General features: G+C 38.4%; 1 protein-coding gene across 1 annotated transcript in view; it reads right to left on the reverse strand.

The window, feature by feature from the left end:
* ZNF277 (zinc finger protein 277) overlaps positions 1-12,522 on the reverse strand; it is a 168,068-nt gene that overhangs the window by 60,950 nt on the left and 94,596 nt on the right. The window contains exons 3-4 of the mRNA XM_072653014.1: positions 10,772-10,860; positions 10,435-10,517 (exon numbers count right to left, since the gene is read on the reverse strand). Of these exons, the coding sequence (XP_072509115.1) occupies positions 10,435-10,517; positions 10,772-10,860 (172 nt within the window). The remainder of the gene's footprint in view (positions 1-10,434; positions 10,518-10,771; positions 10,861-12,522) is intronic.

Here is a 12,522-nt window from a genome sequence, read left to right on the forward strand (position 1 = left end):
TGATATCCTGAGTCTAGTAATACTACTGAGAGAAATGATCACTTTTCTCTTGTATTAATAACTAATTATTGAATCAGAACCAAGGCTTTTCCCTTTGCTATTTCCTTCTCTAGAAATCAACCAGTGTGAGAAGTCTCTCTAAAAGATTTGCCAAGCCGGGATGGCTGAGATCTAATCAAAGACAGCAAAAGAAATTCTAAATTAATAGGTTAACAGGTGCATTCCTGCTTATTGTGTTTGCTCCAACAGGTCTGGGGAAAATGTGGATCCTCCCTTTCATCAGACAGGTGATATGGAAACTGATAAGTCTTTCTGACCAAAATTTGGGTGATACAACTCACGTACTCCAAGACCTCCATTGTAATATAACTTACCCTTTCATTGTAATATTCATTCTCTTATTAATTGTTAACTAATCAGAGTTGATAACCACCCTCAACACCTTCCCTACCAAGGATATATAAACTGTGAGCCCACTGCCAGGAGAGGTCTTTGGTCTAAGAGAGAAATGACCAAATGACCATCCTTTTATTAAAAAGCTAGCATTATTAAGAAAATGATTAAATTAGCAGAAATTACATCTCTTAAACTTTTTGAGTGCCACACTATTAAACACTACACTATTAAACACCACACTATCATGGTGCAGCAGATAGAGAATTGGCCGTAAAGTCAGAAAGATCTAAATTTTACTCCTTTGTGTAGCACACAGTGGGCTGTGCCACCACGGGCAAGTCACCTAACCTCTCAGTGACCCAGGGAATTCTCATAATACAAGTTGCAGAGAAGCTATTAATTTTCGTTGGTAGAGGGGATTCTTCATTAGAAGATCTCTAGATCAATGAAATCTCTGGTCTTATCCAAAAATAAAACCATCAACCATTGCCATCCCTTAAAATCCATACAATATTTTTCTCAAAATCCTATAAGTTAATTGATACAATTATTAAAATCATCATTTTACAATGGAAAAAAATTGAGACAGGTATGCCCATTCCCACATAGCTGGGGCTCCTAATCTAGCATTTGTCCAATTGCATCACTGTCTTTCAATGCTCATCAGTATAGAAATTTATTACTCTGCTATGACTTCATTGTTCCAATAGTCTCAGTAGAGGCCTAAAAAAGGGTCATAAAAAGGTAGTGGGGGAAAATGGCAGACAGGAGGTCCTCTCTTATTCCATTTATCTTCTTCTTATTATCTCTTTACTGATGACTTTCAAACCAACCTTTCCTGCCCCAGTCTCTCTCCTGACTTCTGATCTTGCATCTCCAATTGCCTATCAGACATCTCAAACTGGATATCCAATAGAAACTTAAAGAACATTTCCAAAATGGAACTTACTATTTTTCTCCTAAACCCTCTTCCATTCCTACCTTCCCTATCACTATAGAGGGGGGCAGCTAGATGGTGCAGTGGATAGAGCACCAGTGCAGGAGTCAGGAGGCCCAGAGTTCAAATCTCACCTCAGACACTTGACTCTCACTAGCTGTGTGTGACCTTGGGCAAGTCACTTAACTTCAATTGCCTCATCCTGGGTCATCTCCAGTCATCCTGATGAATATCTGGTCACTGGATTCAGATGGCTCTGGAGGAGAAGTGAGACTGGTGACCTGCACAGCCCTCCCTCACTCAGAACAAAGTCAAGTGCAAGTCAGGTCATCATTTCTCTGATGGCATGGTCTTCTTTAGCAATGAAGGATGAACACACCTTACCATAGAGGGCAATAGCATCCTTCCAGTCTCTCATGTTCGCAACATAGGAATCATCTTGGATTCTTCGTTATCTCTTACCCCGCCATATCTAATCTGTTGCCAAGGCCTGCTGACTTTACTTTTGCAACATTTGTTAATAAGCCTCCTTCTCTCCTCTGACATTGCCACCACCACTCTACTGTAGGCCCTTATCGCCTCACACCTGGACTACTGCAGTAGCATTCTAGTTTCTCTCCCTGCTTCAGGCCTCTCCCCAGTCCAATCCATCTTCCACTCAGCCACTAAAGCCATATCAGCCACCAAAGTGATCTAACTAAAATGCAAGTCTGATCATATCACCCCCTTAACTCAATAAATCCCAATGGCTTCCTATTGCCTCCAAGAGCAAATACCAAGTTAACCTAGTCTCCTCCTACCTTTCTAGTTTGTTAATACTTTACTTCCTGAATGTACTCGTCTATCCAATGACACTGGTTTCCTGGTTATTCCACAAACAAGACCCTCCATCTCTTAGCTCCCTGCATTTCCTCTGGCTGTCCCCCATGCCTGGAATACTCTCCCTCCTCAACCTTTCTGACTTTCTTTAAATCCCATCTAATACAGGAAGGCTTCTCCAACCCTTCATTCCAGTGCCTTCCCTTTGTTAATTCCTGTTTACCCAGTGTATACTTTGCATTGCCTGTTCTCTCCCACATTAGTTTGTAAGTCTCTTGAGGTCAGAGACTGCATTTTGTCTCTTTTTGTATTCCTAATGTTTAGCACAGTCCTAGGCTCTTTATGTTTATTGATTAACTACTGATTGATTTTCTCTATTCTTAGGGCAAATGGGGAGGGAGCATCAGCAGATTGGGATGCCACGCTGATTTCCTCTATCTCAGTTCTCTTTATCCCTTTATTACTGTCCCTCTAAGGCTGAGTGGCTTAGTAAAAATTCACATAAGCAGACCTGTTTTTCAGTTTATATGTCCAGATTATACAATATTTTTCCAAGAGCAGGGGTAGAAACACTGACACCCAGGAATTCAGAGGGGGATAAAATCCTGAAGAGGAAGAAATCCTGTAACAGATTACAAAGTATGATTTCAATGACTCTTCAGCTTTTGATGAAGGAAAACAAATGAATAAACTGAGTGACAAGGAAAACTAAAGCAATAAGTAATGAAAAAAAAAGGTCTGCCCAATGCACTGCCACTAGAAATGAATCACAGAGTGCCAGACTTCTTTTGAGATAACTTGTTTACAATTCCAGTGTCCAGACTGCTTACCAAATGGTAAAGTCACTAATGCATTAGGAAAGATGATGGACAGATCTTTAGAAAAAAAGAGGGTGGAAATTCTGAGCTATTTACTCCCAGGCACAGAATGAGCAAAGTGAGTTGTGCAATTGGGAGATAAAGTAAATGGGATTAAGCCTGATGAAGCAAGGTGAAGGAAGGGCTTGGAAAAGGCCAGCTCACCCTCTAGTATCCAGGAAGGGATATATATGAATGAGTCAAAATGATTCAGGAGGGATGGAGAAAACTGACTTGTTGGTCACAGTGGGTATCTCAGGATACTGACTTCAGGTGGCCCTGGAGCCCCCTGCTTCCAACTCCTTTTGAGTAGCACAGTCTTATTCTCAATTGACTTAGGGTATCATTGAAGTGCCAGAAATGTAGTCCATGTGTGGATGATATAATGTTTTTCAAAAAGGTAGAAATTACTTTTTCTTTTATGGGCAGAACAGATACTCTTCTGTGCCTAGGGATTTTAGGTATTTTGTAAAATAAGAATTTATAAACTGTAAACTCCTTGAGGGCAGGGAATATCTTTTGTTTCTTTTTTGCATCCCAGTGCTTAGCACAGTGCCTGGCACATGTGAAGCACTTAAGGAATATTTACTGATTGACTAGGAGGGAAATCAGAAGCAATCTGATTCATTATAAATTCAAATCCGGCCCCAGACACTGGGCAAGTCACTTAATGTCTGCCTCAATTTCCTCCTCTGTAAAAAAGGGATAAATAACAGTGTCAATCTCCCAGGATTTTTATGAGTGTAAAATGAGCTAACTTATCTAAAGCACTTTGCAAACCTTCAATGCTAGTTATACATACCTGGCCCAAAGATTCTATATAACACTTAAAACTACATTAGACAAAGAAGTGTCGTAAAGATTTTTAGTGACTCTGTGACCTCCACCATAATCCCACTCCAGAACAAGATTGCATGCTGTTTCCAAGGAAATCACATCAAATTCCTGTAAAGAATCTTGAGTGGTCAGTTAGACAAGGAAGGGCATTTAAATAATCACTAACAGATGAGAACCAGTTGAATAAAATAAAAAAGTCAATAATATTCATTGAATATCTATTGTACACAAGGTGCAAACATCTACAGCGATTATTGCTAACCTTGATACACTATATACAAGTGTGTAAAGCATATACAAAACACCCATTTGCCTGTGGTAAAATATAGTAATTTTATAACAATAACTATATGGGGATAGCCCTTATCACAAAGACTACAATTCTTATGTTACTAAAGATGAAAATGAGATGACGATGAGAATCCCTTAAAAATCCCTCTTCCTCAAGCATTACATATCACAAGCTCACTAGCCTTTAAAAATGAATAGATGAAAATCTCTAGACCACAACTGTTGTTCAGTCATTTCAGTCATGTCCAATTCTTTGTGATCCCATCTGGGGTTCTATTTGGCAAAGATACTGGAGTAGCTTACCATATCCTTTTCCAGTTCCTTTTACAAATGAGTAAACTGAGACATACAAGGTTAAGTGACTCACTCAGGGTTACACAGCTAGTAAGTCTCTGAGGCCAGATTTGAAGGCCAGGTCTTTCTGACTCTAGGATTGGTGCTCCATCCACTGTTCCACCTAACTACCCCACACCACAAATACACCCTCCACAACGTCCTTGAAAATTCAACAAATAAATTCTACTAGACCCAGAGCATCAATATACATAAATATTGCCTACAAATGACTGTATCTGATATTCATTCATAAAATTTTAAGAACATATTTACTAGATACTGCTGTACCAAAAATACTCATAACCCTGAAAGCACATGAAATGAAAAGCTTTTAAAACAAAGAGACCTAATAAAGGAAATTGAAACTCTCTGACAATAGGATGAGAAGCATCTCATCCCTGTTACCCTTACTGCTTGCTACTAGAGTGGTTTGCATCTCCCACTGGATTTATCTTTTAAAATGTTTTCATGAGTCAATGGAAGACAAGCTAATATCTATACTTTTATTCAATTATAAAAAGTGACTTTTCTGTCCATCTGTACAATAGCCCAAAGAAAATGAAATATTAAAGAAGGATAGAAGAACAGCAACTTGTCCTTAGATTGTTTATTTCTCAGCTGTCAAAAGAGATGGAAAGAATGATATGTCATAATCATAATTATACTAACATCTATCTGTATATAGCACTTAAGGTGTGCACAGCACTTCACAGACATTTTCTCACTTGATCCTCAACAAAGTCCAGATGAGCCCTGGAGAGGTTAACTGCCTTTTTTCTACCATATAGCTAGTAAAGATCTGCCAAGGCTGGCTTCCAAACCAATTTAAACATTTTACAAAATTCATAGGGATCTATAACATAAAACTATTTCCTCCTGTTCTTCCTACAATGCAGTAGAGGTAGATTAATTATCCTCCTAGTATCCTTCATTTTTTCTGAGTTGAGGAACAGGAATTACATTAGTTTTTATTTTAAACTCAGTGGTTGATTTGGTATTCAATGCAGAAGACCTAATACCTATCACCATTAATAAATAAAAGCATATGAAACAATAGTCATGGCATTTTCCACTCAGATATAACACGCAACACAAAAACATTTAGCCAGAAAATGGCCAATAAATGCTAAGAGTTAAGGACTGGAGGAGATCAGCATTTAGATTAGTTAACAAATTAAAAATGAAATCATGACCCACTTTTGTCTTTGGATGCATGTAACATAAACCAGCTTTCAGCACAGCATCAACCTCTAAGTTTCTTAAATTTTTAGAAGCAATCTCCAAGGTAACTTTTTTTGCTTTGGGTTCCCCTTGAAGTGTTGAGGAATGCCAAGCAGCCCTGGGGGATGTTCATATTTCTCTGCCAGCATTTAATACATTAAGATTCAATTCTTCAGCATTCAGTGTAGGCAGGAGGGATTAGCTACTTGATGTGAAACACCTAAAACCAAACAAGCCCTGCCATGTCAGGGAAGGTTTAAGTCAACTAAAAAAAAAAAAAAGTAACATCAAGATTGCATGCTGTTTCCAAGGAAATCACGACTGCTCTGGGTTTCCTAGACAGTAATTGCAGGAAGCATAGAGATGATACAAGAACTCTTGAGAAGTCGGCTTTCTGCTGGTTACCAAGATTGCCAACTGGTGTCAAACCACAGCACACTAGCAAATGATTGCTTAACTGGATGCTAAGTGCCTGATATCCAAGAGATATGATCTGACTAATATCTCTCCTTCTTGAGAGACATCAGTACCTCCCACCCTTTCTAGAATCATAATGTTAGAAGCAGATGCCATCTGCTTGCTACACAGGATAGAAAGGCCATATTTTCCTTTCTTCTATGACACTCACTGGGGTGACTTGAAGAGGAGGAAAGAAGTAAGGGCAAGTGTGGGCTGAACTTCTAAGAAGTGTGAACAAGAGTGTGGGAGACAGAGAGTTAAATGAATGACTTCCTTAGGTGCTCAAATAAAATGGATCAAACGTAATGGGTAAGGAGAGGAAGGAAGAAAACACAGGTAGCTAACAGGAGAAATCCAAGGCCTGAGTGCATTTTTCTGGTTGAAGAAAAAACTGAGGGAAAGTCTACATGAATAAAAGTAGGAGTTGTTAGAAACTAGAATCAGTAGCTCAGGAAGAATGTCATCTATCCTCCTTGCAGATTTCTAATACCATGATAGAATAATCATCACCATGAGATGGCAGAGTATATATAGCATTGTCTGGAATCAAAAGAACTGGTCAGGTGGCTTAAAGGTCAACTCCAGTTCCAGGAGGGTTCTCTAAGGATATCCTACAATCTTGGAAGGTTATCACTGAATTAAAAAAGAGATATAAGACTCTCAGGCACCAGGGCATTAGTAATTCTTGTCTTCCTCCAATTTAGGGAAACCAATAAGAAATCTGAGTTTAAAAAATCTCAGCAATGGAAGGGAAAAAAGTGAGTTTTATCTTTTGCTTTGATTATTTTGCAGAAAAATCATTCAAGAAAACAGAATTTGGTTGAATCTGTAACAAAAAGAAATGAATCAAAGACTAAGCATTTGTTAAGTACCTACTTTATATGTCAGGCATTGAGTTAACACAGAAGATATGTAGGTAAAAATGAAACAGTTTCAGCTCTCCAGGAGGTTACCGACCTGACATGAGTCTTTCATGCTAAAGTTCTACTTCAAAGCACCTGAAGCTGGTCAAACAATTATCAAGAAGTTCGGGAGCACAGTGGATAGAGTGCCAGGTCTGGAGTCAACAAGACTCATCTTCCTGAGTTCAAATCTGGCCTCAGATACTAGCTGTGTGACCCTGGGCAAGTTACTAAAACCCTGTTTGTCTTCATTTCCTCATCTGTAAAATCAGCTGGAGAAGGAAATGATGAACCATTCCAGTATCTTAGCTATGAAAGCTCCAAAAGGGGTCACAGAGAGTAGGACACCACTGAATATGATTGAACAAACAAATAAAAAAGTTTGAATATCAGTATCTCTCCCCCAGTAATAATTTTATCTACTGCACTCTTATTTATATCTATTATCCAAGAAAAGTAGGTGGGAAACATTACTACCCATTCATTATGAAATGGAGTTACTACTGTATCTGCCAAATGAGTAAGTAATCTTTGTGTCATGCCATCACTTTTCACCTGGACTATTACAATAGCTTTCTTGATTTTTCTCCCTGAATCTAGTCCTTCCTCTCTACAATCCCTCCTCTACTTTGCTACCAAATTGGTATTTCTAAAGCTTTATAATCTTGTTCAACAAAGTTCAGCAACTCCCCAGTCTCTGTCTGACCAAATACAAATTCCTCAGTTTGGCATTTGATGTTCTTACAATCTGGTGCCAGTCTATCTTTCTAGAATGATCATACGTTACTCCCCATCATGCACTTTATTCTCTAGCCAAATTGGTCTGCTTGCTGTTCTCCAACATGACATTCTCCATCAGTGTCTTTTTTGACTTGTTCTCTATTCCTGGAATGCTCTTGCTGCTCACTCCAAGTCTTGGAATCCTCATTTCCCTTCAGGGCCCAGATCAACTACCACCCCTTCCAAGAGGCTTGTCATGATTTCATTCAGTTGTTAGCCTTTTCCTCACCCTGCCCCTAAACAGTATCATTTATTTGCCATAACTCCTGTATTTGCTTACCTGCAAGCACATTAAATCCCATCAAAAAGTAAGCTCCTTGAGGGTAGGAACCACGTTTCTGTTGTGTATTTATATCTCATAGGGCCTGGCACATGGGGATACTTAATAAGCACTTGACTGATTGATGGTGCAAACTAAGGTCAAGCAAAGAAAGGGAGAAATGTGTACTTTTTTTTAATACTCCTGCTGACTGTTTTAAAACAGTCTGATCTTGTAGACAAAACAGAGAAAACACAAGCCAGTTCGGGTGTATTATGTTTATCACTACAAGTGAAAATATTAGAGAAAATTAGTACAAGACAAGATTTCGATAACATATTCTTTAAGAGGTGTGTAATTTATTGGGGGTGAGGTAGGATGGGAGGGAAGTAATATCTAAAGCTCCATTTGTTTCAAAAACACTGTATTTCCTTCCAACAGAGAAAACTGTCAAATTGGTTAAAAATTAGATAAAATATTTATTGCTGCCATTAAGAGAGTTTCTGAAGTGATATCTTTTAAATCACACAAAATTCAACTGTAGTTTCTTCTAATTTAAATAAAAGTTATATTTCACTACTGAGTGCTCATAAACACTAAATGTTTGTTGCAACCAGCAAATGAGTTGAGCATCAACATTTACAGTGGCAAACATGTACAGAGTTACATTAGAGAAACACTGAAATATTTTATGTACTTAACTGGAACAAATTCTAGTAATTCAAGAAGATAGGGCCTAAGTCAGACATTCTATTATTGACCAGAAGTAGTGATCATATGGTTCGGGTGAACATTGTCAGCACTTTAGGATGTCAGGAAAGAAGATCAGTAAAGGTCACCTTTTAAACCATCGAAGGCCCTGTCCAGTCTTCAGTTTCCTAGCTTATTGTTACTAGGAGAACCTAACTATGTTAGGTATGATAGGATTGCTTCAAGTAATCAATGCATAAGCATTATGTTACTTTGATATATGTTTGGAAAAAAGAGGGAAGTCAAGAAATCTGATTTCAATCATTTAACCAAAGTGAGACTTTCTTCAGATGATACCACATCCACCTGTTTCTACTTCAGTGGAAAATTCCATTTCCCACTTTGCTAAACATAAGGGGTGAGGATGGGTTGATCTGTTCTTTCTTCCCTATGCATTACTCCCACTCTACTGATCTATCATCACAATCTACTTCTGTTCTTTTAAAGGCTAATTTCCCCATGAGGTTCATCTTTCTTTTCCCTACCTTGCCTTGTGTCTTAAGCCTCAGGACTTCAATATGACTGTTAAATGATCCATGTGGTACCCTGACCTCCCTGCTCCTCATTCTCCAGGATTCCAGTCATCTTCATCTTCTCCTGCTTCAGTTACTTACCAGCCTTTGACTTTATTATCACCTGGCAGTGTTATTGCTTCAAGATCTCAAAACTTGGGACTCTCGTTCTCTGACCATAACACCCATAAACCTGCTCTTGGTCCCCATTAAAAACTTCCCATTACTTTATTCTTTTAGTTCCTCCTAACTACGCTTGCCTCTGCCCATTTCAATTCTGTCCTCACAAATACTCCGGAATCCTTCACTCTCTTGTTTTTCCTTTTGTGCACAGTTTACAAAAACCCAACCCTGATTTTGCTTCTGTTACTTTTGTTCTGTTTCAAGGTCAAATGGTGTGGCTGGAAAAAGTCACATGGGAGGAATATAAGGAGAAACATGTGGATAATAGCTGTTTCTACAGTCTGGGGAAATTAAACTAAGGTAAGGAGATGACAGGATTTAAAGGAAAATGGAAAAAAAAATTTTACAAAATTTTTTACTTTTCCTAATTTGTTAGCTCATGGTTAATTAACTTTTTTTTAAAAAAGAAATACTTCCTTAAATCTGTTTTTTTATTAAGGTATTATAGAATCTCAAATTATTTGTGGTAGAAAAAGTACTTTTGCAGGGATTAAAATGACCCTACCAAATAGTAATCTCTAAACATTAAAAATGACATATTTATTGAGCCATGTGCTTAATTTGTAGACTGAAATAAAGTAAGCATTAATGCACAGCACATTCCAGGGAGAGGGGAGGAGGAAGCAAAAGAGTGATCAATTCAACTCAATGTTAGCTTAGGGCATTTTTCCATGACTGTTGAACCCCTAGCAAGTGTCAGGCAGCTAAAGTTACACTGAAATGTGTAAGTGATGTTGTTATCTTAGTGATGATCCAGGAAACAAGATAAAAACAAAATTTCTGCGTGAAGTCAACACAAAATACTTCAGTCGTTGCATAAATTACTACATGTGTTCATTAATACTTGGGTCTTTCCCCCAAAGCAAGTGGCATTAAATAAAAAAAAAATTCTTACCAATCTCTGTTTTTGTAACTCTTCTCTAAGAACTCTATCTTCTGGTAAAACGTCACATAATAAAAAATAATTGTCTTGCTCCTCTGTTGAGAGATTAGAAAGATAAGTGAGAAATATGTATTTCTAATGCTTTTTCCTCAAAAGATTTATTTTTAAAAATACATATCTCTGTCAAGACTTATCCTGGCATATGGTTCTGTTTGAGCCTTTTTCAAACTGGGTAAGACAAGTAAAACTATTCAATTTTAGCTATTATGAAATTAATTTAAGATTCCAAGATTATTATTTTGCATTCTTGGATTGAAAGGAATAGAAAGAAGCTGAGTGGCATACTCACCAAATGGAGCTTTGGAATTAGTTCTTATGACACTACAGAAATCTGTGATAGGCTGCTCAGTGAACCTCTTCCTCCAATACAAAACATACCTTAAAATAATCCAAAAACAGAGAGTTGAAGGGAGTTTCAGTATTTCTCTAGAGTGATAGACTTTTAGAAGAATACCTATTTACCACAAAGTGACAAATTAGTTCATGATGGAAAATTGCTTGGAAATTTGTGATAAAAAAGGAAAGGCACTGTACTGTGCCATTTGTGCTACCAAATTTGACATTAATGTTTTATGAAGTTGCCAGGCCTAGAGGCCTGTGGGCTACCCGAGTCTTCCCTTACCTCTATCGGAGGTCTTCGGTTGGCCAAACCGGATGCTCGTATGAGAGAAAGGACGTTCCAGAGTCGAACAAGGGTTGAGCTTTATTTCAGGGTCTAGTTACAAGTGCAGGGGAATTCTTCCTTAGGAGGGAGCGAAGAATCTCCCAAGGAGGCAAAGATCTTACAATAAGAGATTGGAAGTAGAAGTATAAGTGGGGAGAGAGGTGGAGGGGAGAGAAGAAAGAGGGAAAGCGGAGCCTTGTCCTGTCCGCTCCGCTCCCCTCCGCCCAAGCGAGCTTTCAGGCTTTCCTGATCCTACTTAAGCTCTCCAGTCGCATAGTTTGCATCTGAATACTGTGCTGTTAGATAACAATAGTGTGCCCAGATCCAGGACAATCTCGAGGGTGGGGAGAGCTCTCTCCCATCACGTTTCTCACAGGAAGAGGCGGAAATACATGAGATAGCTCGGTTCACCTCAATTCCCAGTCATTTCCTGGGGGGTCTCGTGAGAACTCTAAGATTTAGAAGTTCCCACCTTTACCCGCCCGAGACTGTCCACATGGAATTGAGCTTCCATCCCCAGCATGAAGTAAAATGATATGGCATGGAAATGATTCAGTTGTACTGGCTCCTCTCTTTACTCTTCATCAGGTGCTGTGCTCTCCAAAGTCCCTAAATGATGTCCTTATTGCCAAATCCACTGGCTATTTTTCAGTCTCATTGTCCCTGATCATTTTGCAACATTTGATACTGTTGTCCATTCCCTCCTTTCTTAGCTTCCATGACACTATACTTTATGATATTCTCTTCTATCTTAATTGTTCTTTCTCTGCCTCCATTGGCTCATCACCCTCCTCCTGTCCCTTTAACATGAGTGTCACCCAAGCTTCTTTACTTGACCCTTTTCTGTGTCTACATTCTCTTCCTTGAAAATAACATTAACTCTTATGGTTTCAAATATCATTTCTAGGTAGATAATTCTCAAATCTATATTTGAGCCCTCTACTCTTGTCCTTTATCTCCAAATATCTGCCATATATCTATACATGAATATGCTCGGTCACTCCCTGACATCTCATACTCAACATACAAAAAATATTTCTTAAAGTACTTTTGTGAAGACCTCTTTGGTATACTTATTACAATCTAACCTGTATCAGTGATTTGGGTAGATTATATATCTACCTTGTATGCTTTACTTTGTTAGGCTGTGAAGTGTTTCACCTAAACAAAAGATGAAATCAGATTACTTGAAACTAGATCCTCTACATGAGAAAGTTACTTAGAATGTATACTGATTTCTACAATTATTGTAAAACCTACATGCAAACAAACAGATGGGCAAAGAAAGGACAAGCAGGAAAGGGCTGCTGGGGATGGAAGCTCAATTCCATGTGGACAGTCTCAGGCGGGTAAAGGTGGGAACTTCTAAATCTTAG

The sequence above is a fragment of the Notamacropus eugenii genome, chromosome 3, assembly GCF_028372415.1.
Source record: "Notamacropus eugenii isolate mMacEug1 chromosome 3, mMacEug1.pri_v2, whole genome shotgun sequence".
NCBI classification, from domain to species: domain Eukaryota; kingdom Metazoa; phylum Chordata; class Mammalia; order Diprotodontia; family Macropodidae; genus Notamacropus; species Notamacropus eugenii.